The 27,860-nt window shown below is 36.8% G+C and overlaps 1 protein-coding gene across 4 annotated transcripts in view; it reads right to left on the reverse strand.

Moving 5' to 3' along the window:
• Positions 1–27,860, reverse strand: part of csmd1 (CUB and Sushi multiple domains 1) — a 1,478,446-nt gene that overhangs the window by 620,641 nt on the left and 829,945 nt on the right. The window contains exon 1 of one of the 4 annotated variants that reach the window (XM_062969108.1): positions 6,300–7,798. The exons of the other annotated variants lie outside the window; for them this stretch is intronic. Within the exon in view, the coding sequence (XP_062825178.1) occupies positions 6,300–6,421 (122 nt within the window). The 5' untranslated portion in view covers positions 6,422–7,798. Of the gene's footprint in view, positions 1–6,299; positions 7,799–27,860 lie in introns of those variants that run through there. 4 annotated transcript variants of the gene reach the window in all.

The following is a 27,860-nucleotide window of genomic DNA, read 5'->3' on the forward strand; positions in this document are numbered from 1 at the left end:
TTCAGTTTTTTTTCCATGTTGAGGGTTACTCTCTGAGCTTTGGGGGCCGTCAGGGTTTAAGAAACTTTGTAAAGAGGGTGGTAGCTCACGGGTGGGGGTTCTGGATAATGGCAGAACTATATTATGTGCATTCGATTATCTCTAGTTGTTTCTTCTTTTCATTTTCAATTAAAAACTTATTTTAAAAATGGAGGAAGAGTAGCCAGGTGAACCTCTATACAGGCACATCCTGAATTAGAAATATCTGACTTACAAATGACTCAGAGTAAAGAACAAGGGTGAGACAACAGGAAGTGAGAGAAATCATCTCCTAGGAAGGGAAATTCACTCCTGAAAGAGTTATCATAGGAAAAAGGTGTTTCAACCGAAGCTTTCTCTCCACTCCTTGTTTTCACGACAAGCCAAAATTTTCCAAATCCAATTATCACAGAGACAGAAAATGATGAAAAATTTTCTGAAGAGGGGCACAAATAGCAAACCAAACACCATAGGGGTATTCACACTTAATATCCCTGTGCTATCCAAAGTAAGTGTATGTTAAATAGATAGATAGATAGATTTATATATCTATCTCTCTACAGTACTTGAGTACTTAAGAACAGGTACTTAAAATGTATTTGTTCTGACTTATGAACAAATTCAACTTAAGAACAAACCTACAGCACATATCTTGTTCATAACTTGGGGACTGCCTGTATAGTCATAAACCTGCCAAAAGAGACAGGGAATATGCAGTAACATACATACCATATATACTCATATATACTCATGCATAGGTCAACCTCACATATAGATGAGGGCAATTTTGTGGCCAAAAATATGAATATTTGATATGATCTGTGAATAGGTTGAGGGTCATTCCCTGCAGAGGGGAAAACACTAGTGCTGCCTCAGAGGGCCAGCTACTGCTGGCTGCCACTGCTGTCATTTTCTTACACAAGGATTCAAAACGGCCAAAAGCTGTGCAATGCCAGAAAGAGTACAGGAGATTGGTGCTTTTTATAGGTTCTCTCAGGATGGACTAATCTTTTACCTTTCAGCACTCTATCCAGAAAAGGGGAGGGTTTATTTTTTTAAAATAAGGGTTAAGGTACAATGCTCACACTGACCATAGATAAGTCAACCAACATTTTTTGGGTTGATTTTTTACTAAATTTCCTATACTTATCAATGAGTATTTAGGTTTCATTCTTTTCAAGGCACCCATCTTGTCCCATAATTTCTCCATTTTACTTTAGGATTGGAAAAAGGGCCAGGACATATAGTTCAGGATCATGCTCTGATATCTGAGAATTCTAATCAACAGTATGCTATGACTGAACTCAAGTGAAAAGGTTATAACTATAAATCAGCCTACATGAATAGCAGTTTATTTTTTATGGATTTCTCACAATAAAGATTCTATGGCACAAGAAAGAAAAAATGCATTTCCTGGTCTATGGTTTCTTACAATTATAAGAAGTTAATTCCTACAAGTTACACTTTGAGATGAAAATAATGTCCATATTATAATTTAATATTCCCACTAACATGCAATCATTAATTAAAGTGGTGTTTCAACAAAGCTAAATGTAAGGTTGAACTAATTTAATTGTGGGAAGTCTACAAACTAAAATGAGGAAATGAGTGTGGTGTACATAATCTGCATGCAAGTTCTGGATACCTGACAAATAGCAGCAGGATGGGGCTGTTCATTATGGGAATATACAAATCACACACACATAATAGAACAAAACACATACAATTAGAAAACTGTCCTTGAAATTAGATTCTAGGATGTAAAAGTCATGAATGGAAGAATATGTTGGTTTCATTTCTCCCAGATTTGAAAATAATGAAACCATATGTTCTTTTTAGGATATAGTTTTCTCATTAACTCTTGTAAGTCTTTCTTATCAAGAATTGATGGATTTCTGCACATTCCTATAAAAAAATGAGCAAAAGAAAGTTGTCAGTCATCACCATGGGTCAAATTCAATACGTACAGCTATTTCCAGTACAAAAAGATAATCTAGTGATAGACTACTCTTTTTTGTCGGCTCTGATCAGCTTTTCATTTTCATGTTCCATAGCAAATGCATTTCAGAATCAGAAGACTAGAAGCCATTTCACTTTTTCTTTTACAGTTTGAATGTCCTGAAATTTGATATGCTTCAAAATCTTAATATTTTGGAGATACAACAGGTATATACCTGTATTGATATGGCTGAAGCAAGATGTGAATATATGTATGTGAAATGGCGATAATTCATTCCTCTTACCCTTTCACAGATTCCAAACTTTTTCTCCAGCCAAATGAACAGAAGCATTGGAGGTGGAAGTGGTTTTCTGGCAGCCCAGTTGCCGCCACTGTCAAAATGACAGTAATGACAATTGGCTTCTGGATGAGACTTGGATAGGACATGCACTGACTGTGATCTGGGCTCCAACAATGAAAGCGGGGGGAGGGGGGAGAGAGAAGGGGGTTCATGAGGCTCTCCTCTAGGTCAATGCAAGCGATGGTTGCCAGTTGCCACTGCCGCCACATCTTACTCAAGAATTCACTTTGGCTGGGAAGGGGCAAACATGAAAGAGTCACAGCAGCAGTTTCTGCGAAGTATGGCTGTGAATGTTATTGTGCCTTTCTCTTCCCAACTTCCCTCCCCTCCACAGAGGTGGGGGAGCCCAAAGAATGCATGTCTGGCAGTCAGGGCTTATTGCCATCTCTGGAGATGACCTATGCCATTTTATAAACAGGTACCTGTACTACATTCCAAAATCTGAAGATGTTCAAAATAAGGAACACTTATGTATTTCTAATTCAAGCTGGCATGGGGTTGGATTGGACAGCCATTATGATCTTTTCCAATTCTATGACTTCATGAAATGGTTCCAAACATTTTTAATTAGGGACATTCTATCTGTATTGTACATATTTCCCATATGATAAACTGAATCCTTGTCATAAGACATACATGGGTTGCTGTTTACAGCAGGGATGGGCAAGTGTGAAAGACTAAGTGGCAGCATTGGCATTAGCCTCCCCAGAAGACCTTGGAGGGACATTTCCCCTGAACCAGTTCTCACAACAATTGCCCCCAAATATGCTCTAGAGATGTGGGTGCATTTTCACCATTTCTACAGGTCTTCCTAGGTCACTTCAGTCTTTACAAAAAACGGAAATGGAAGTCACTTCTTTTTCACTTCCTGTTTCAAAAAAGATTTCTTAACTTAATTTGTGATATAAATCACTTCAAATCTCTAGGGGAAATATGAAGGGCATGGAAAAAACAGCATCCAAACATAGTGGAAAATCTTAGATGATGTTTTAGGTCACAAAAGCCAAATGCACAAATATAAGATGGAGCGATACTATAGTTGGCTCAGCACTACTACATGTGAAAAGGCCCTTGGGATTATTAAGAATCATAAACTGAATATGAACAAAGAAGACAAATGCTATCTTAGCCAACATTAATATAATTATAGCCAGCATTAATAGAATAATAGTTTCAAGTTGAGGGAATTAGTAGTCCTCCTATATTCTGAACTGATCAAGCTTCATCTGGAGAACTGTGATGAGTTCTCGGTATCTTATTTTAAGAAGTCAATAGACAAATTGGAGCATGTTTAGTGTCATGATGATGATAAGAAATAAGGAGAAAAGAGATATAAGAACAGGCTGAAAGAGCTGGGTATGTTCCGTTTGGTGAAGAGAAGATTGATAGGTGACATGATAACATTCTTTAAATACCTCAAGGGCTGCCCCAAAGAGGAGCGTGCCATCATGTCTTCTGTTGCCACAGAAGGAGAACTAAGTGGAATAGTTTTAAGTTACATAAGAGTAGATTTCAATTAAAATCAAGGCCCCTTCTACACTGCCATATAAAATGAAAATTATCTGCTTTGAACTGGATTATATGGCAATGTAGACTCATATAATCCAGGTCAAAATAGATAATGTGGATTATCTGATTTGATAATCTGGATTATATGGCAACGTAGAAGGTGCTTAAGAGGAACTTCTTGAAAGTGCTATTGGATCAGCCATGGAATCAATTGCCCAGAGAGGTCTTCAAAGTTTTGTGAAGTATTTAGAATTCTCTCCTAGAAAGCAATAGTGTTTGTAGCATAAATATATATGTACCTCTCCAAATTGACATTAGCTTAACATAACTATTTCAGGTAGGCACACCCTTTTTGAACAAATCCCTCCCACATACTGGCAGGCACTGCCCTTTGTTTTATGTTGTAATCCTGATCATTTTATAGTGGTATAATAGCCTAATTAAGAGACTCTGTTCATCCATAATGAAACATAAAAAGTGACATTTAGCTTAACAGCCCATTTTTAAACTTTAATATTCTACACTGGTGCTTACTTAATTACCCACTAGACTTTTCTTTAAGTCATGATATTTGAGTTCACATTCCACAGTCATCATAACAATTTACAGAAGTGACATCATTAACAAGTTCCCTTTCACAGCCCAGGTGGCTAATAAGGAATATGTAAACTCCTCTATAAAAACTACCATCAAATCTTGAATATTTGATAATACTTTGTTTTACATACAGATGATGATAATGATCAGGCTTTTACTAGCAATTTCATTGTAGCTGGTTTGCAATAACAAATAAGAACAAACATTTTAAAAAAACAGAAGTCTAAAATTAATGAGATTTGATAAAACTTAATGGAGTGAAATATCCCATCTAGATACACATCTCATGGAAAGTCTCTTCACTTTCTACCACAAAACCACTGGGAGAAAGAAGGAATTCCCTTTCCTCCCTACACTTTCCCAACCGTACCTCCCTTCCCTGATCACCTCAACAAGGGGGATGTCTTTGAGCCACACAAAACTGGGAAATACTGGCTGGTAGTGAGAACATTTGTGGCAGTTTCATTCTGGAGACAGCTCCACTGCTCAGACAGGTCCAAAATCAAGAGCTAGTCAAATTCTGGTCCAGAATTTGGACTATCGCTTAACTTTGGTTAATGCTGGACAAAGTCATGATAAGGTGTTCTTGCCCCACATTAACTGGGATCAGCTCCATATGGCATTTGGTCATCATAAAGCTGATCTGGGGCCCATTCGACCCAAGCGGTCAGTGTAGATGTGCCCATAGTAACATTTTATTGTTGTGAGCTATCCCTTTTGTAATCCAAACTATTTCAGGAAGTTTGGTTTTGAATGGGCAATTAAGAGCTTTATTTCTACCTTCTTGCTGTAGGTATCAGCTTGTTGTAAAAGTTCATGACTTTGACTAGAACTCCTTGAGACCAAATCCAAATCTCTTTTTAACTATGGATACTTGTTGCATGACTGTGGGAAAAGCAGACATTCTAAGCCTAAGAGGAAAGGCAATGACAAATGTCTTCAGAATGAAACTTGCTAAAAGAAATCCAATGAAAGGGCTGTCGTAAGTTGAAACACTGCCACCACTATACTCTACCAAAAACCTGGTGAAAACTGCTAAACTTGAGTGGTTTTGAATATGGATCTACACAACCTACCTGTACTTTTGGACTTTCCTTGAATGCCTGCCTATGGGGACTATCATGATGAGCACTTATACTTCAACATGTACCACTACACCACTACAGACCTTCATAAGTAGTTTTTTAAACATACCATGCTTGCCCATTAGTAATGGTTGAGAACCCAGGTAAGGAAATTTCATAACTTCTGGGTGCAGTGATACGGCGGCTGGTCAAGTTGTCTGAGAGCTCTTAGAGAGCTAGCACCTTGGCAACCGGGGAGAGCTTTAGGCTCCCTCCCTGGCTGTGGATCAAGGCAGCGGGGGATAGCAAACCCCACAGTGCATTACCTGATGGTGCAAGAGGGGTTCTCTCTTCAAGAGGGGACCCCCAAGACACCCAGGATAGGTACGTGGAGGACAGCGGGTTGCTGGGAGTGCAAGCCAGATCCTATGAGGATCCCGACACAACAGCTGACCATTGCACACTGCTTTTAAATTCTGAAGAAAACAGAGCCTAAAAAACTTAAGTGAACTAACAAAAAATCTTATGTAAATTGGGGAAAGATTTCTCAAGATACAAAGCGAGTACATTCAAAGGAATGCCTCTTCAAAAGAGGAAGGGGGAGAGGTGCCAAGCAAGAGAGGAATTTACCAGATAAATCAAATAAAACTGAAAAAGAAATAAACTAATTATAGCCTGGAGCCCTCCAGTGAGTGGGAGCCTGGCAAGAGAAAGCTGAATTAAAATCACTCCAATCCCAATCAGTTTGGATTTACTACAAACTAATACAACAAATTCATCAATTTAATAAAGAAAAGGAAAAGTTACTAACCCACAGGCTAAAAGCCAGAGAGAAGGGATGGCAATACATTTTGGTCTGATCTTGGGTTTGCTGTGTCTTCTTGATAAATCATACTGTAAACAAGCAGCCCTGATAGAGAAGGAAAAACGCATTCCAACAACGGCAGGCGGAGGGAGGAGGAAGGAGACAGAGGAAACTTTGAGAGGAAAGAGTGGGTGGAGACGATGGCTGCAGAAAATACCACAGGAGTAGAAGATCTCATGAGAAGAGGGCACATAGAGCAAGGGAATGTATAGAACACGGAAGTAACACACACAACGTGGAGGCAAGGACCAAAACAAAGAGTTAAGTTGGAATGCTTTTTTCCTTCTCTATCAGGGCTGCTTGTTTACAGTATATAACAACAATAATAATTTAGAACCACCAAAAAGCATACTATAAAGTTAAACTACTTCCAAATTATTTCCAAAATTACCAAGTGAGTTAAGATGCAAGCCCCAAGCTGGGCTGTGGCGCAGGCTGTTGAGCAACCAGCTGCAACAAATCACTCTGATCAAGAGGTCATGAGTTCGAGGCCAGCTCGGAGCCCCGTGTTTGTTCTATGTTTAAGGCATTGAATGTTTGCTTTATATGTGTAATGTGATCCGCCCTGAGTCCCCTTCGGGGTGAGAAGGGCGGAATATAAATACTGTAAAAAAAAAATTAGAAGATAAAAAACTTTCATTTCCCAGGAGACTTTCCACAACTGAAAAAATCTTAATGAAAGACATTTTAAGGGAGATCCAGAAGATAGCTAAAAAAACAGAATGAATACCAGAGATGAACACAAGAAGAAATGGAAAGCATGAGAAAGGAGTTATCTGATGAATTAGATAGTATCAAAAGGGAACTTCAAGAGGACATGGGGTCTCTAAAGAAGGAAGTTAAGACACACTTCAACAAGAATTTAAGGACATTTGACACAAAAAACAAAAATCAGAAAAAATACAAGAGAAGCTTCAGAATAAAATGTATGATCTCGAACTAAAAACCAAAAATTGGAAAGGAAACAGGAAAAAATGTAATCAAGAGAGCTGGAATTCCAATTATTATTCAGGAACATACAAGAAGATCCAAAAGAAACATAAAACAAGTGATTATAAGATTAATGCCAGGAAATAACCTACTGAAAAAAGAAGCTCATATTCAGAAAAATAAGAAAATACTTGAGGATTTTTTCAAACTGAATGATCTAGTGGAAACCCCCATCGAAATCTTATGGGACATGAGTAAGGCCTTCATGCACTGGCACTTTATCTAGCAAAATACCCACAAAATAAACTACTTTATGGAAAAATGAATAAAGAAGAGATTGACATGACAGAGAAAAAGCTCAAATTGAACCCAACTGACGGAACAACAAAACAAGAACTATAAATTATGTGGACTTAATTGGGATTTCCCACTTTTGCTTATAGCTGAATTAGACATGGGTTTCCAGTTTATGAACATAATCTCTTCAATTTACAACAAACAAGACACAAAAATTATCATCACAAATAAGTTTAAGATCAACAGAGGCATCAGTCAAGGTTGCCCTCTCTCCCCCCTTCTTTTTATATTATCTCTTGAAACACTCCTTAGCAATAAGAAGAGAAGAGAAGAGAAAAGAAGAGAAGAGAAGATAAAAGAAGAGAAGGGTGAAAAAACAGACGTATAAGATCCGAACCTACGCAGATGATTTGATTTGTATACTAGAAGACCCGTTAGAAAACATAAATAAGTGGCTTGATAAAATTGAAGAATTCGGGAAACTATCGGGGTTTAAAATTAATAAAAAGAAAACAAAGATGCTAATGAAGAACATCCCTAAAGTAAGACAAACAATACTACAGAAGAGGTTAGGAATACAAACTTCCAAAACGATTAAATAGTTAGGAATCAATATCACGGCTTCTAATGCCCAACTCATGAAAAATAACTACCTAAACAAATGGAAAGATATCCAAAAGGACTTAGATAATTGGAAGCACTTAAAGCTATCCCTACTTGGTAGGATTGCTACAATTAAAATGTCTATTTTCTCCAAAATGCTATACCTTTTTCAAGTGCTACCCATAATTAGAAATTTGGACATATTTAAGAGATGGAACAAAGACTTAACAAGATTTATTTGAGCGGGGGAAAATCAAGAATAAAATTTATCAACTTAACTGATGAAAGGAGCCAAGGAGCCCTTGGGCTACCTAATTTACAACTGTACTATGAAGCTTTTGCCCTGAGCTGGCTTAAAGAATGGACCTCATTAACTAACACAAGAATTCTCACCTTAGGGGGTTCCGAACTAAGTCTAGGCACACGAAAAAGAATGAGAGAAACTTTGGGAATCATTTCATCTGAGCCCCACTAATTAAAATTTGGGAAAAATATAAAGACACATTTTACACACAAAAAAACCCTTTATGGATGCGTGCCAGAGAAAAGAAATGGAAGGAGTAAACTTGCCTAAATACAAAGATATCCTGGTGGAGCAAAATGGATCCTATACATTAAAATCTCAAGAAGAGTTAAACAAACTAAACAAAAACATCTCTTGGTTTCAATTCCTACAAATCAAAGAATATTATAAGAAAGATATGGTACAGGGCTTTGCTGAAAAAGAGAACATCTGAGATAAAATAATGAAGATAAAAAATAAAGCAATTACAAAAATTTATAAAACGTTATTAGTATGGACAACAGAAAAATAATCTATAAAAGAATTTATGGTGAAATGGGCCGTAAACGTAGGTCACAACATAAGATTGGAGGACTGGGAAAGACTGTGGAACCACAAATTAAGATACATCTGTTCTTACAACATGAAAGAGAATTGGTACAAAATGTACTACCAATGGTACATCACACTGGTTAAAATATCTAAATGCTATAAAAACTCAAAGCCAAATTGCTGGACATGCGGAAAGGAAAGATGAACCTTTTTCCACATGTGGTGGAGTTGTGTTAAAGCAAAAAGGTTCTGGAAAGAAATCCATGATGTAATCCAAGGTATCCTTGAAATACAATTTCAACCAACACCAGAACAATTTCTATTGGGACTGACTAATATAAATATGGGAAAAAAATAACAACATCCTTCTCCAACTCTTAACCACTGCGGCTAGGATTACATATGCCCGATACTGGAGATCCGAGGAAACCCCACCAGTTAGTGAATGGCTAAAAAAAGGATGGAAATTATAAGCTTGAATTGACTATCAAACCTCCTAACAGACTGTCAAAACAAAGCTAGACAAGAAACGGATTGGGCCCCCGTGTTAAGATGGTATCCTACTGGGACGGCTCTCTGGGATGGGCCTTGGGGGTACTGCACTCCAGTGGCTCCAGTCCTTCCTGGAGGGGCGTTCCCAGATGGTGAAGCTGGGGGACACCTGCTCGGACCCCTGGCCTTTGACCTGTGGGGTCCCGCAAGGTTCTATTTTATCCCCCATGCTTTTTAACATCTACATGAAACTGCTGGGAGAGGTCATCCGGAGTTTTGGAGTGAGGTGCCATCTCTACGCGGATGACACCCAACTTTACTACTCTTTTCCACCTAAATCCAAGGAAGCCCCTTGGATTCTGGACCAGTGCCTGGCAACTGGGTTGGCCTGGATGAGGGTGAACAAGCTGAGACTTAATCCTGACAAGACAGAGGTCCTCCAAGTCAGTCGTATATCTGATCGGGGTATTGGGTGGCAACCTGTGCTTGACGGGGTTGCACTCCCCCTGAAGGCGCAGGTCCGCAGCTTGGGGGTCCTCCTGGATTCGGGGCTGACGCTTGTGCGCCAGCTGCGACCATACCTCGAGAAGTCTGATCTGACTACGGTGGTCCACGACTTAGTTACCTCTAGACTGGATTATTGCAATGTGCTCTACGTGGGGCTGCCTTTGAAGACGGCCCGGAAATTGCAATTAGTTCAGCGCTCGGCAGCCAGGCTTCTAACAGGAGCAAACTACAGGGCGCGTTCTACGCCTCTGTTTAAGGAGCTCCATTGGCTGCCGTTTGTTTTCCGGGCCCAATTCAAGGTGCAGGTTATCACCTACAAAGCCCTAAATGGTTTGGGACCCACCTACCTTAGAGACCGCATCTCCCCCTATGAACCTGCACGATCTCTTCGCTCTTCGGGGGAGGCCGTCCTCTCGCTCCCACCACCTTCGCAGTTGCGGCTGGTGGGGACGAGAGAGAGGGCCTTCTCCGCTGTGGCCCCCCGCCTCTGGAACTCACTCCCGAGGGAGATTAGACAGGCCCCCACCCTTCTTGCCTTTCGAAAAAGCCTTAAAACCTGGCTTTTCCAGAGGGCCTTCGATGACTAATTTTTGGGGGTTGATTTGTCTGCCCATTTAATTTAATTAGAGAGTGTTCTGCCATGATTATTGAAACCTTGCTGAGTACTTCTGCCACGAAGCTACAGAAGCCCTCTATTTCGGCCTAGAACTGTTTTATCTCCTTGTTTTAACATGTGATGTATGTATTGATTGTATGACTGCTTTTCATGTTTGATTTTTACAATGTGTAATTTGTCACTGTTTTTATTATTGCTGTGAGCCACCCCGAGTCCCCTCGGGGAGATGGGGCGGGATATAAGAATAAATTTATTATTATTATTATTATTATTATTATTATTAAGATATATGAAACAAGAAAAAAATGAAGATAGTAATTTGACTCTACAAAAGGGCAAATATTGACCTCTTGTGATCCAAAAATCGAGGAACGGCCAGAACAAGAATAGGGAGTTAAGTAATTAAAGACTATTATAGCCCAAGATACAGAAGATCAGAAGCCTCTAAGGCCTCCCCAACCCCTTATCCCCCTCCCCTAGTCTTTCACCCATGATCCCTGACACCGCCCTCCCCTACCCTTCCACTCCCCCCTCCCCCTATCCCATTTCTCATGCTTTTCTCCTTTTACCTTTTTTAAATGTTTACCCACCTTTGGAAATACTTCAATAAAAAATATTTATTGAAAGGAAATTTCATAACATAACAAAGGACAGGCTAGGAAATGAATATCAAATTGTTCTCTTTTTTTACAGCATGATGTGTCCAATTGTTTAGCAGCTTATTACAATATTAAGACTTGGAGTCTTTTGTTAATTATAACATTTTTTCCCCAAGCCAATGTTATCACTAAAGGCACGTTATACCTTTGAGGGAAAACAGTAATCTTTTTCAGGTATATTGCTCTTTCTCACACAGCTTTTTCACATTAAGTTGAAAAATATCAAAGAGCTATTCTGATAACTTAGGTTCCCTGTTAAAAGTCTAATTCTTTATTCTATGTGGATTGGATATATATACAATCCAGAAATAAATATGATTATTACTGCACTTTTCTTTATTTGCAACATATGCCAGAGATGTTGACATTTCTTATGGTATTTATCTGTCACCGCCAATCTTAAGCCTGACAATAAGACCTTGATATGTATGATCTTAAAGCTAAGCATGTTGAAAAGTGACAGATGTTAACCTTATTAAAATCATTCCATTCCTATAGTTAAAGTGCTGCTGATTGCAATATGTTTGGTATACAATGTAACAGCTCAAGACTGCGTATGTTGTCATACTTTCTGTGAACAGTTATTTTGACATTTAGTGAGATTTTAAAATCCAGAAATATCCTAAGGAATTCTGCCTAATTCATTTTTTGTTTTTAATTAAGTAGTAAGGTAAAAATAATAGAAAATGTTACTTAGAAATAAACCCTCAATAAACTGTGTTATTTAGAACTTCACAAGGAAAACTGAAACAAGTGTTATTGTTGTTGTTTTGACTCTTCTGACCTATGGTGAACCTAAGGTGAACCTATCACATGGTTTTCTTTAGCATGATTTGTTTAGAAAAGGGTTGCTCTGATCTTCCTCTGATCTTGAGACAGTGTGACTTGCCCAAGGAAACCCAGGTGTTTCCATGACTGAGCAGTTATTCTTAGGGTCACCATAAATCAGAAATAACTTGAAAGTAACTAATCCCAATTGAAGTGTATGATTTGCCCCTCAGTGAAGATAGATAGTTTCAGAACTATCAGAACAAATGCAAATAAGGCCAAGATCAGAAAAATCAGTTAATGACCCAAAATGCAGACTATGCAGGGAAGCTGACAAAACTATTGATCATATCCTCAGCTGCTGTAAGAAAAATTGCACAGATGGACTACAAACAAAGGCACAACTATGTGGCCCAAATGATCTATTGGAATCTATGTCACATGTACCACCTGCCAGCAGTAAAGAACTGGTGGGAACACAAACCTGCAAAGGTAGTGGAAAATGAGCATGCAAAAATACTGTGAGACTTTCGAATCCAGACTGACAAAGTTTTGGAACACAACACACCAGACCTCACGGTTGTGGAAAATTAAAAAAAAGTTTGGATTATTGATGTCGCCATACCAGGTGACAGTCGGATTGACGAAAAACAACAGGAAAAACTCAGCCATTATCCGGACCTTAAGATCGAACTGCAAAGGTTCTGGCATAAACCAGTGCAGGTGGTCCCTGTGGGGATGGGCACACTGGGTGCCGTGCTAAAAGATCTCAGCCGGCATTTGGAAACAATAAACATTGGCAAAATTACGATCTGTCAACTGCAAAAGGCCACCTTATTGGGATCTGCATGCATCATCCGAAAATACATCACACAGTCCTAAACAGTTGGGAAGTGCTTGACTTGTGATTTTGTGATACGAAATCCAGCATATAGATCTCATTTGCCGTGTCATACTATGTCTTTGTGTCAATAATAATAATAATAATAATAATAATAATAATAATAATAATTTATTATCATTTATCAATTCATTGGAATGCTAGATTGGCTACTTAGTCATGTCTGCATTAATGTCACTGATATGAACCTAAGCAGTTAGCAACCTGGCTGGGAGATTGTCTGTTTGACGGCTATAGATGAATTGTCATTCTTCTTGTGCCCCAGTCACCACTGTTGGAGTAGCTGCTAGCTATTCATCCTTAGGATTAGAAAACATAGATCTGGTACAGATCTGCAACTTTATACTTCAGGTTTATAATTGAAATATTGAATTCCTACCATTGTTAAATATAAAAATGCTCCCTAATCTCATTCATAATTTCTTATATCTATATTCTGGTTGAAAAAAAAGGTTATCATGGGCTTAACACGGCCTTGAAGGGGAGGAAACATATTGTCCTCACACCCTCAAGTGAAAGGAAATTACATCAAAAGGTGCTATTAGTAAGGACATATACTTTGCGCACCCCTGCAATATAGAATAATCAGGTTATTGGTTATTATGTGAAATTTAATTTGAAGAGTAAGCATATGAGCTTGTACTTTCCTTACCGCTACAACTCATCCTCCCTCCACAGACCCAAGTGAGGAAAGGTTATGTTTAACAAACTACATCACTAAAAATAAAACCAGGCTGCATTTGAATAAGAAGAATGAGGTTGAAGAGCATGCAAAATTGGGTTTTAGAAAATAAAGGACAATATAGGTTATATTAGCAAATGATGGACCAGATAGGGAGGGAGAAGCTGAACAGGGTATATGATGTAACTTAAATTTTAGTTAGAAAAGTGATCTCATAATGGTTATGTGGTGATCATTCTTTTATTCTGTTATCCCTGTTTCTAGACCAGTGCTTCCCAAATGTTGGTTCCCCAGATGTTTTGAACTTCAACTCCCAGAAGTCCCACCAATCTTGGCCAATGGTCAGGAATTTTGGGAGCTGAAAACCAAAGCATCTGAGAACCAAAGCCAGGGAACCACTGCTCTAGACTAAGCTTCAAAGGGCTAACTCGAGGAGTGTCTAGTTTTGTATTTATGTTGATGACTTCTTATAAAGTTGGAGTTTGCAGCATATTGTGTGTGTATACGAAGTTTGTTATGGGAATAATTTCATTAGAATTTTTTCTATGAGAATTAAGAAGACTATATATATATATATATATATTCTGCTATTTCTGGAGCTTTCCAAGAAAAAAAAAACGATTTAGCGGAAATCTACCCCGCCTGCCATATAACTGTGAATGGTCTGCTTCTACAGCTGATGGCTGCATTAAAAACCATGTTTGAAAATTACAGGGAAAATTAGGAGGAAAGGCAATATCAGCCTCTGATATTAAATAATGGCAAGATTCATGCCATTCCTAAAAAAATTCAGCAAGGACACAGAAATCCACCTTGGATATCTTGAAATAGCTATCTCGATTGTAGTGCCCCCCCCCCCCCTTTGCTGGACTCCTTCAAACTAAGATGTTTTAACATGTACAGTAGAATCTCACTTATCCAACATAAACGGGCCAGCAGAATGTTGGATAAGCGAATATGTTGGATAATAAGGAGGCATTAAGGAAAAGCCTATTAAACATCAAATTAGGTTATGATTTTACAAATGAAGCACCAAAACATCATGTTAGACAACAAATTTGGCAGAAAAAGTAGTTCAATGTGCAGTAATGGTATGTAGTAATTACTGTATTTATGAATTTAGCATCAAAATATCACGATATATTGAAAACATTGACTACAAAAATGCGTTGGATAATCCAGAACGTTGGATAAGCGAGTGTTGGATAAGTGAGACTCTACTGTATTACCCTTAACAGTAAATGAACATTAAAAAGGACAATGGTGCTAATTGTTAGGCTAATAGAGAGCCATATGATACAGGAATATAAATTATTCAGCACTTAATTACAGGGTCCCAAACAGAAGGGAATAGTTGATTAAGCCTAGGAGTATTTTCATTGTCATTAATATAGATGATCTAGAAAACATAGCTAGATTAAGAGGCAGCTTTCAGACAGTAGGCTATAAACATTACAGTTTTTTTTTGTAATAACAAATAAATATGTAAAGATGTCCCAAATGAATTTCAAACATTTCCATTAACAACAGAAAAAGTGACACCCTATAATAAGCAAGAAGAAAATGCTAACAGAATTCTAACAATACTCTTATAAATATTGTCATCCAGTGCTTAATTTATGCTGAATATTAAATGTTAACTTTTCAAACAATCAACATGATACATAGCATGAATAATTCTTTGTTCATTATCAATGATTAATGATTTTCTCTCTTCACTATTGCTCAAAGGTGATTTGATCAAAATCAGATTATATCTTTGGCCAATCTGCTAATTTTATTGGAAAAATAAGAAGCAGAACTCTTATGATATATGAATACCAAATAGTAATTATTTTGTCATTCAAATACAACAGCAATATAGATCTTATCTCTTAATCATCACTGTTGAACAAAAAACTATATAACAAAAATTGTTGTGTTGAAAACATTGGATTCCTGATCATTCTACTGCAGTGCACATGACATCTATTCAGGGAATGGATTGTATCCAGTCTGCCTTCTTGTTCAACTATCTGAAACAAAGGAATAGGAGTCATGGCATAAGAAGGCATGAGAGAGGGAGGTGGGATCTGACAGAGAGAAGGTTTGAGGCCACTGGCCCATATCAAGACTAAACATGCTATTGTAAAGCAGGAGTAAGCATGGTTTTCATGTGGCCTATAAGGCCATTTTAGACCCCATGCCCTCCCTGTGGTCAAAATGTTTGTGTCGCACTAACAATAAGATTTTCTTCCAATTCTACGATGCCACTTTGTCTGGCCTATCTGTGTTTGTGCCTTCAAGTCGCCCGTCACCTTATAGAAACTCAATGGATTCCACAGGGTTTTCTTGGCAATAAATACTCAGAGATGTTTTTGATCATTCCTTCCTCTGAAATATAGCCCACAGTCTACAGTATTCATGGGAAGTCTCCCATTCAAGTGCTAAGGCTGGCCCTGCTTAGATTCCAATATCACAAAAAATCTGATGCCTTTAGAGTATTCAGGCTTCAATTTATCAGCTCTGTCAAGAACTCAGAAAATCAATTTATTTTGTATGGAAAAAGCTTGGCATGCACCTGTAATGATTAAACACATGTATATGTAAAAATATCATTTATTCATGACTGTTAGTAATCAAAGCACTAAACTGCAGTCAGTGTCCCCTAAATGCTCTAGAAAAACTTTAACAGATGCAGTTATTTTGCATAAGTTTTCTAAAGATATTTGCAAATTAAAAACATTTGGAAAGAGATATTAAATATTCAATGTAATCATTTTTGTGCCATAGTAAAAAAAAATAAAAAAAAGCTTCACCACCACCATCCAAAATTTGGAAATGTTGTACTTTTATTGTTCAATTATCAACTATCAGTGATGTATGTATTTGTGTATATGTGTAGGGATAGTTTTCTACACAGGACGTTATTTTTATACAGTCAGAAAAGAAGTCGGGTGGGCAAATGAATTTCTGTATGTGACTGTAGATTTCTTAAAGGTTATTTATTATACTTCTTGTTACATTTTTCATGACATAATAGAGTTAGGATTAAATTCTGTGATCCACGATCTTCACAGTTTCCATAATGATTAACGCAGAACTTGATTTTTAAAAATTCTACAATCTGCTAGTGAGTGCCACACAGCTGGCTATTTCTATATATCTATACTGATATGCATCAGAAATTTTAAAAATATTAGACCCCTTCTCCCAACACAAACATACATATATATATATATATATATATATATATATATATATATGTGATGGCATCAGGGCAGCGGACAAAACAACAAAACTACATGCCCCCCAACCTCGAAATATGACAACACAACCCATCATCCATGGCTATAGGTTGATACAACAAAAAGAAAAGAAAAATAAAGTCCTAATTAGAGAGAGAGGAATAATTGTTTTTATCCAATTGCTGCCAGTTACAAGGCTAAGTTCCACCCACTTGGTCTCCTAGCAACCTACTCAGCCCAGGGGACAGGCACAGTTAGGCCTCACTAATTTGCACTGGATTATATGGCAGTGTACACTCAAGGCCCTTCCACACAGCTATATAACCCATTTATAATCTTGTATTATCTGCTTGGCACTGGATTATCTTGACTCCACACTGCCATATAATCCACTTTAGTGTGCATTTTATACAGCTGTGAAGAAGGGGCCTCATATAATCCAGTTCTAAGCAGATAATATAAGATTATAAATATACAGTAGAGTCTCACTTATCCAACATAAACAGGCCGGCAGAACGTTGGATAAGTGAATATGTTGGATAATAAGAAGGGATTCAGAAAAAGCCTACTAAACATCAAATTAAGTAATGTTTATACAAATTAAGCACCAAACATCATGTTATACAACAAATTTGACAGAAAAAGTAGTTCAATGTGTAGTAATGCTATGTAATTACTGTATTTACAAATTTAGCACCAAAATATCACAATGAATTTAAAATATTGACTACAAAAACATTGACTATTAAAAGGCAGACTGTGTTGGATAATCCAGAACACTGAATAAGCGAATGTTGGATAAGTGAGATTCTACTGTAATATGAAATAATTATTGTGGTAATCCAGTCCAACCCAATTCTGCCATGGAGGACAAAATCTAAGCATGCCCAACAGATGGCCACCCAGCCTCTCAATAATAATAATAAGAAGAATAAGAATAAGAATATTATACAATCCTAAGGTTAGGAGACACCCCTAAGGATCATCCAGTTCAACTTCCTTCTACCATGCAGTAGGACACAAACCAAGCACTCCTGACAGATGGCCATCCAAGATATGCACAATAATAATACAAATCAAATCATAGAATCAGACAATTAGGAGAGACCCCTAAAGGCCATCCAGTCCAACCCAACTCTGCCATTGGATGATACAATCCAAGCACTCCCAACAGCTGGCCAGCCAGCCTCTCAATAATAATAAGAATAATTATATCATCATACAATCCTAAGGTTTGGAGTGACCCCTAAGGATCATCCAGATCAACTTCCTTCTACCATGCAGGAGGACACAATCCAAGCACTCCTGACAGATGGCCATCCAGCCTCTACATAATGATGATGATGATGATGATGATGATGATGATAGAAGCATAGAATCCAAGAGTTTGGAGAGACCCCTAAGGGCCATCCAGCCCAACCCTTTCTACTATGCAGCAGGACACAATCCAAGCATTCACAACACATGGACAACGTATAAATACTATACAGTACTACACAGGGACGTAGACCCCCTCTACCCTCACCACTTTCACAGTACACAAACAACCAATGCATACTAAACATAAAGACAACCATACAACAGACATTCAATACCACCACTACCTCAACAATTTCTCACCACCACCACCAGACAACGCCACAGCAATGCGTGGCCGGGCACAGCTAGTACCTTAATAAAGGAGAATCCATTCTGGATTAGATACACTGAATGGAAAAAGGATACTGGTTGGCCAATTCTCAGTGTGAGGCTTATAACAAATATTGTGTGTGGTCTATGTTGCTGGACTTAGATTGCATTTCTACTGGCAACCAAATGGCAAGTAATTTCAACAGAATGAAATGGGACAATATATTAGAGTATATTTTATGGAATCTCAAAGATACCTCATTAACATGAAGTCAAAAATAGGCTAATTTTTAGAACATATTTGAAGACATTTCTGGAAGTAGCTGCTGTCTAGATAGTATATGACTTACTGCAACTGGAAGTAGGCTTACTGGAAGAGATGGATCTTGTTTGGCTGTCAAATCTTTTCTAGTATGTCAGTCAGTCTATGGGTAGCCGATAAAGAGGTCCTTTGATTGACAGTTCTTGGAGTGAGTTCTTTTCCTTAGTGATAACCATATGTTTCCACAAAGCAACAAAGTGGTTTAATCAGAAAATCAAAACCAGAGGAAGAAATTTGTCATACCCCTTTTCATTTGATTTCAAGAAATATGCTGGGACCTTGGTTCCAGGAACTTCACTGGACAGTAAAATACTTGGGCATTTACATCTTATTATATACAGTGACATAATAAAATGGTGTCCCTTACATAAAATGGAAAACAATCAAGGTTTAGTTTTGGAGAAGGAATCTTTTCAAGGTGCAGATGGCTGGATTCATAGATGTCGAATGCATGGATCTGAAGGACCAACTGTACTAGTAAAGATGTTTCTTGTATATTGACATTGGAATTGATAGTTATGGGAATGGAGAAATTGTCATAAGAAACAGGGATATTGATCCCAGAGAAAGTTGTAGCCAGGGTTGGTGCACATTAAGAAATACTACAAAGTTGACAAGCTTTGTGTGATTTCTGCTGTGGTTGGACGAGATAAACGAGGGTGTAGGGAAACTGTGACCCGCCAGATATTGCTTGCTTCAAAGTTCCATCAGCCACAACCACCATGGCCAACCATTAAGAACGATAGAACATCTCTTGAGTCATTGATTCTCTATCATTCTATTGTATTGACCAAAAAAAAGAGCAAAATGAAAACATGTTTGAAACATGAAAAACTTTTAAATATGATAGGCAACCTAGGATTAGAAGATGCCTGGAGAACTATACATAGAAATGCCCTAGAAAACTAATTGTTCTTGGAAAGCCACAAATCTCTGTCAAGAATTGATATGTAGCTAGTTTCAAAAACACTAGCTACATGATATACATAAGCACCCAAGAATCTATTCTGACCATAATCCAACCACATTACAACTAAAAGAAAAACAGAACCCATGAACTGGAGGTTAGAGGAAACAGTATTCTGGAGCAAGTAAATAGTGGGTGGGGGGAGGGGAGGTAATAAAAACTTAAAGAGTATTTAATCTGAATTAAAGAAACATAAATTAAAATAGTGTTTGATGCAAGCAAAATAGTAATGTGAGGCTTCTTTATTCAACAGGAAGCAGAAATAAAAAAGAACAATATCAGAAGATCACAGAAGAGATACAAGAGTGAGAACAACCTAAAAAGAAGCCAAACAATAAAAATGACACAAAAAATAAAACCTTACAGACACAAATTTTGATATTAACAACATTACAAGTCAACAAGAAACTTAAAAGAATGAATTTGAGAACTTTTGAATCGACTAATAAAATAGGCAAACTTAGAAAAGTGTATAAACTTAGAAAAGAGAAAGAAAATAAATCAATTACAGCAATAAACGATAAAGATAATTTAATTACAGATAATGAAACAATTCTGAAGATCTTCCACAAATTTTACACAAAATTGTATAAGAGAAATTGTGGAGAGTAAACTTCCAAAACTGACAAATGAACAAAAAGAAGACATACATAAACCAATTACAATTGAAGAAATTACTAAAGCAAGAGCAAAATCAAAATCAAAGAAATCCCTAGAGCCAGATGGATTCTCAGTAATACACTATAATGAATTTTTAAAAATGAATTAATATACCTTATGCAGGAGTTATTCAACTCAATTCTAGAATCAGGTAAAATTCCAGATATATGGGAAATTGTCATAGTTACACTTATATCAAAAGAAGATGAAAAATTGACTAATCCAAGCAACTATGGACCAATATCTTTATTACATAAAGTTTATAAAAGCTTTACAAGAATTTTAATGGAAAGACTTAAAAAATCATAGAAAAATTCATACAAGATCAGGCATTCTTCCTAAAAGACATATTCAGGACAATCTGAGAGTAGTCTTGGATACAATTGAATTCCTGGATAAACATAATGAAAGAAAAGCAGTACTAGTGGTCATAGATGCAAAAAAGGCATGTGATAATTTAAGTTGGGTTTTTATTTTCAATCCAAGAAAAAAAATTGAATTTTGAACTAACATAATAAAATGGATTAGAGCAATTTATAAAACAGAAACTTCCAAAGTTTTAGTAAATTTAGAACTTTCTAAAAATGTAAAATTCTAAAGGGCACAGGACAAGGATGCCCTCTGTCCCCATAGTTACTCATCTTGATGTTTCAAGGAAAGTAAGATAGGAGGAAAAATAAAAAGCTGTAAATTTTGTTTGAAACATTCAAACTGAGAGCATTCACAGATGTCCTAATGGTTATAATAAAAGGCACAACAGAAAACAATGAGAATTTACTACATACATTAGCAGGTTTTAAAACAAACAAAAATGTTCTTACAAAAAAAACTAAGAGAAGAAGAGAATATAAAGCTAAATGAAACATCAGGATTACAAATAGAAAAAAGTAAAATACTTAGGAATAACACTCTCAAATAAGAATACGACACTATTCCAAGACAATGATGAAAAGACATGGAAAGAAATAAAATCTGATATGCAAAGATGGAATATATTAAAGTTACTATTGGGAAGAAATTCAGCTATCAAAATGAATTTACTACCAAAAATGCTATTTCTTTTTCAAAATATTAAAATTATAACAAATGATGCACCTTTTAAATAATGGAAAAAAGATTTATTCAAATACATATGACAAGGCAAGAGGCCTAGAATTAAAACTAAGATTTTGAAGGAGGAAAAGCAAAGGGGAGGATTGGCACTACCAGATCTAAAACTGTAGTTCAATGCATGCATAATAGTTAGGATAAAAGATGAAAGATTGGATAACCTTAAGAAATGAAAGACTATTAAAATTAGAAGGTTGTGATTTACGTTTTGGTTTGCAAAATGTATCATAGTATCAAAAAGCAAAAGTATATGCAGACTTTATCATTTTATAAGACAAGCCATGCTAAGGATACGGAACAAAAACATAATGGAATTACATCCATAAACCCCAGGACTGATGAAGGAAAGCATGATCAAATAGGCACAAAATGTTGGACACAACATAGAATTAGATAAAAGGGGGAAATGTGGACAATTGGGCTTAAAGAAAATTCTGTGCTATGACTGTAGATAATTTTTAATAAAACGATGAACAGGTGATACCTGACTCCCACAAGACTTGCTAAAATGTATAAGGGAAGAAACAACAAGTGTTGGAAATGTAAAGAATAAGAAGGATTTTCTTTTACATGTGGTGGTCCTGTAAAAAATCAGGAGAACTCTGGGGCAAGGTACAAAAACACTGCAAGACATTTTTCAATCAAAGATACAATTAGAACCCAAATTATTTTCACTGGGAATGTCAAAAACAAAATCATTAAACTACAAAGTATTGCACTACATGATAATAGCAGCACAGAAACTATATACACAGTTTTGGAAGAAGGCAGACCTTCAAACAATAGAAGAATGGATTGTTAAAGTTTTTTTTTAAAAAATGGACAAATTGGCAACAATGAAAAAAGAAAAATAAACAAAAAACTTTATCAAGGACTTGGAGCCATTTCTAAAATTTGTATAAAACAAAGAAAAACAAAGAGGGAAAAGTTTTTATAGAAAGCTTTATAATTTAACTTTGAAGGGAATCTATAAATAATAACTATTATGCCAGAAGGAATAATAGAAAACAGAACTATATATGAAGGTCTCCAACCCAAAGGACGGGAAGTCACCACAATGGGAGGGGTGGGAGGAGGGAATGGAATAGTCAAATGCAAACATTGTATAGATGTCAGGTAGTATTGTACTGGCCATGTGTGTGTTTGTATACATGTGTATGTATGTGTGTGCATTTGTTTCATTATTTCTATGTAAATTTAAAATAATAATAATATATAGACAAATAAATCAGGGATTTCTGACAAAAAAAAGCTTCCATTACTATTTTATGCAAAGTAGTATATGTCTATGAGCCTCATGTCCATACAGCAACAGAAGCATTTATTTTAGAGAGGGGGGTCCATCTTGGCCAAGTTGTTATTCTATTTAAAAATTGTTCAACTCACAATCCCCAAAAGTCCGTAGGATTTAAATAACTTTCATTTCACAAAGAACCAACTATCGCACTGACAAATAAACAAAAGAGAATTTGTATTTTGCTTAATTTATTTGTATCAATAGTCAATGTGGGGTTCTTAGAAGAAGGTTTTTTTCCAATTCCATAGAGAAATGTGTTTTTCAAAAGATGTTGCACATAAAAACCAAGACAGGACTTGACAGAACTCAGTGAGCAAGTAGATTGGAATGAAAACAGTTTACAGATTCTTTATTCTAGGTTTGTGACAAGCACATACTTTCCCTCTATTATTTATTTTCTTGGTAATATTGCTGTCATAAAGGGAACACTTCATCAGCTCACTTCTCTTTACTGAAACCCACAGATTCCCAAAGGGATTTTGCTAAGATTTAGTTTCTTAGCTTGCAAAGAACCAGAGAAGGAAAAAATAAACTGTTTTGTTTATTTTTTATTCTAATCTCCTAATCCAGTATTCCAAACCTACAAGCAATATCATTTTTAAACAAAAAATGGACATTTTGAAGTCTGTGGGATTCACACAGCCTTAATTGTCTTTACCTGAAGAAGGTTTAATAGGAGAGATGACATATTGACACTTTGAGACACCATCAAGACAGCATTTCAGCCATGCTCATCAACACCAGTACAAACTATGTATCAATGAAACATTGTTTTTGAAACTACGCAAAAACTATTTGATTACTATGAGGTGAACGAAACCCCTACATACAAGACAGGGGATTTCAATCTGCATAACATGGCAGTGTAGATGGGGCTAGTGTTGTGGATGCCTAGGGCTCTAGGAGGTATCAAGCTGACTTGATAACAAATAATATTCAGCAACAATTGGATCCCAGACAGTATAGAACAACAAAAAAGAGCAACCAGTTTATGGTTTCATTAAATATTAGATTGATGATGTTTGTCTTAGGGTAATTGCCGGTTCCTTTTCCCACATACATACATACTCAAAATGTTAGATTTGTCAGCAGAATTACAATAAAATAATGCTCAATTATCAGCTAATAGAAAATGAGATGCCATGAAAGAACTCTATGGTGATGTATACCTACAAAGCATGCCATAAAGTATTAATTATGACCAGTTCTAGGGAGGAAGAGGATATGAGAATGGCTGGTAATGATACAGTCTCCCCCAGCCTCTTCAGATTTTGAGGAGATGACAGGTTATTGGAAAAACATGAAATATCTGCCCATCTTGTCTTTCCTGATGGACATAGCCCCTGGGTCAAAATCCAAGTATGTAGCAATATAATCTCCTTTTAATCTAACCTGACATTTCCACAAATGAGATCAAAAAGAATCTGCTATTGCTTTGTTGGGCTGTATTGGACCATTCAATTATATCCTAAGGGATATTGAGATTTTTTTTCCTAGTAGCATCCAACCAGATTGGCAAGAGCTAGACATGAATGTCTCACAACAATACCACTAGGCCTGCAAATGGCTCAGATCAGAAGAATTTCACATCATTTGCATTTCATGACAACTTCAGTGTGTCTCAAAAATACAATGTATAAGACAATACTCAAAAGTAAACCCATGCATGAAAGCATCCACATGGCATTATGTTTCTCATGTTTACATTAAATGCAATGCCCCTAGAAATAAGTACCCAGTCTTTGTATTCTTTTTGAAATCATATTCATTGGTAGGCATCAACTTTGGTAAATCACTTACATGTAGTAGCCTAATGATTCAATATGTATGTCATCAAGCTCTTCTTCCTTTTTTCAATGAAGCAGGAGCAAATTATGGCTATGTGAGTACACAGCTTAATTGTCAGCAAGATTTTCTTAAAATTGCCATGTCCACCAGTGCTCAAAATGAATTAATCTGTACTCTGTGATTCTGCTTCTCAGCAATTTCACAATAATTTGTCAGTCATGGAAAATTGTGAAACAAGGCTGTAGGAAAGATATGTCATCATTTACAGTTTCTTTTACCTCTCCGCCTATTATAATGATAGCTCTCCAAGGAGAGTTGCAGCCTGACAAAGGATTTAAGGGAAAAGCTTTCCAATCTGACAGTGCACGTCACTGAAGGGAAAACCTGAACATTCAATTAAGTACCACAGCACTCATATCCAAATAAACAGATAAGCTAAATGCAGAAGCAGGAGAAACAAAATCTTATAATGAACCAAATTCAGATCTGCAACAATAATGCCCACTTTCTCAACACTCCAGGGAAGAACGTGATAAAATATTTGCAAGTAGTTGGGAAAAGCTATATGGTAGACTTGCTGTTAGTGAGCATATCCATTCTTAAAATTCAGTCAAGCAACTCTCCTATTTAATTGTATGGCTTTTCAAACACTTTTAAAAAGGAGATAAACTTGTTCCAGCTGAACAACTGCATTTCGCAAATGAATTTGCTCCCAAGTTCGGTGCACAAAATTTTGATCATGTAAGTGGACTCCTACACAAAGCATCATTTACATATACACACATCCTAGAAAATGTTACATAGAAGGTGAGAGGCTAAATGTGGTGAAATATTAATGTAAATAAAATCTCTGGATTCGCCTTCAGTGAGTGAAACTGTTCTACCAATGAAAGGGCTTTATCAATAATACATCTCTCTTTGTTGTACACACACACACATTTTCTGACATTTTAATGTTGTGATGTTCTTTCAGAATATGTTCCCCAGGACAAGATGACATAAAGCTTATACTGTTATGTTGTGAATATTTATTTAAAATTATACGATATACACAGAGCCTCAACCTAAATCCAATGCTCTCACAGATTTCCAAAGAAACATCAATAGCCTGAAGATTATTTTTCCTTTTTCAGAATCTAAATATTCCACTCCATCTCAGACTGTAAGATGACCATCTCATCATATATAGTATGTCTCTTTAATTCAGAGATGCTTCCCCCCGCCCCATAACCTCAAAAAATAGGGTGCTTTTTTTTTTTGTAAATATAAGGCTTTTTCCTGTTGGTGATATTGAAATTAGTGTTCATCTTGCAAGTAATCACATCTTAGAGAGAGGAGGAATGCTATTATATCTCTTCTTGCTATTGTATGTCAATAGATAACAAATATAAGTAGTTTTTTTTGTTCTTAATTCTTGGATTTCCTTCATTTTTCAAGCGCAAGTGCATTTGGCATAATCTTCTAGGAGACCAAGCTTGTCATACACTTCAGAGTGGACATCAAAGAAGACATGCCACAGAACCTTCAAAGAAAAATGCCTAGTATAAAGGAAACGTCGGAGACTGTATGCAAGTTTAATTAAGAGGTCATCCTTTTCTGTTCTCCAAACATGGTACAAAATATATCTTAGCAAGCAACATTCACTATACCTTGAGATTGTGCAGGGAAAAAGATAATAATAATAATAATAATAATAATAATAATAATAATAATAATAATAATAATAATCTGCCTAGAAGATCAGGGGGCAGAGGACTCTTACAAGTAAAACAAGCAGTCAAAGAAGAAGAACATGCCCTGGCAGAATATGTCAAGCAAAGTGAAGAACCTGCTTTGATTGAAGTCAAAAATCAGAAACTCCTCAAAACACAACAGACAAAAAACCAGTACAAGAAAACTGCACTACAAACTAGAGCTGACAGCTGGCACAACAAAACACTGCATGGAAAGTTCCTTGACAAAATTGAAGGAAAAGCTGATAAGGAGAAGACCTGGCTCTGGCTCACGAATGGGACCCTGAAGAAGGAGACAGAAGGCCTGATCCTTGCAGCCCAGGAGCAAGCCATCAGAACAAATGCAATTAAGGCCAAGATCGAAAAATCAGCTGATGACCCAAAATGCAGACTGTGCAAGGAAGCTGACGAAACCATTGATCAAATCCTCAGCTGCTGTAAGAAAATTGCACAGACAGACTACAAACAGAGGCACAACTGTGTGGCCCAAATGATCCATTGGGACTTATGCCTCAAGTACCAACTGCCAGCAGCAAAGAACTGGTGGGATCACAAACCAGCAAAGGTCGTGGAAAATGAACACGCAAAGATACTGTGGGACTTCCGAATCCAGACTGACAAAGTTCTGGAACACACCAGACATCACAGTTGTGGAAAAGAACAAGGTTTGGATAATTGATGTTGCTATCCCAGGTGACAGTCGCATTGATGAAAAACAACAGGAAAAACTCAGCCGCTATCAGGACCTCAAGATTGAACTTCAAAGACTCTAGCAGAAACCAGTGCAGGTGGTCCTGGTGGTGATGGGCACACTGGGTGCCGTGCCAAAAGATCTCAGCCGGCATTTGGAAACAATAGACATTGACAAAATTACGATCTGCCAACTGCAAAAGGCCACCCTGCTGGGATCTGCACACATCATCCGAAAATGCATCACACAGTCCTAGACCCTTGGGAAGTGTTAGACTTGTGGTTTTGTGAAACAAAATCCAGCATATCTATCTTGTTTGCTGTGTCATACAACGTCGTTGTGTCAATAATAATAATAATAATAACTTTATTTTTTATACCCCGCCCCATCTCCCCGAAGGGACTCGGGGCGGCTTACATGGGGCCTGGCCCGATAAAACAAACAAATAACAGTGACAAAGCAATAAAACAATTATCCCAGTAAAAAACATCAACATCAATAAAAACAGACCTCTTCCACCCCCCAATCTGATGTTTACACATTTTTGTTAATTCTTGTATTTTGCTTTTGCCTTTTAAAAGAAATATTTTACACATCACACAGGTATATTGCCAAATGATATACGTACACCCTACGCACTGCCTTTGGAAAGAAATTCTAATATCTCTCTCCTATCTTTCATGTTTTCAAAAGTGTGATGACTATTTAACTGACCCATTCTAAATATGGCTTCTTATTTACTTATAGAACTATTTCAAAGTACTATTTCACATATTTAAAAAACTTCACAGCA

This window comes from Anolis carolinensis, chromosome 1 (genome assembly GCF_035594765.1).
Source record: "Anolis carolinensis isolate JA03-04 chromosome 1, rAnoCar3.1.pri, whole genome shotgun sequence".
In the NCBI taxonomy this organism is placed as follows: domain Eukaryota; kingdom Metazoa; phylum Chordata; class Lepidosauria; order Squamata; family Dactyloidae; genus Anolis; species Anolis carolinensis.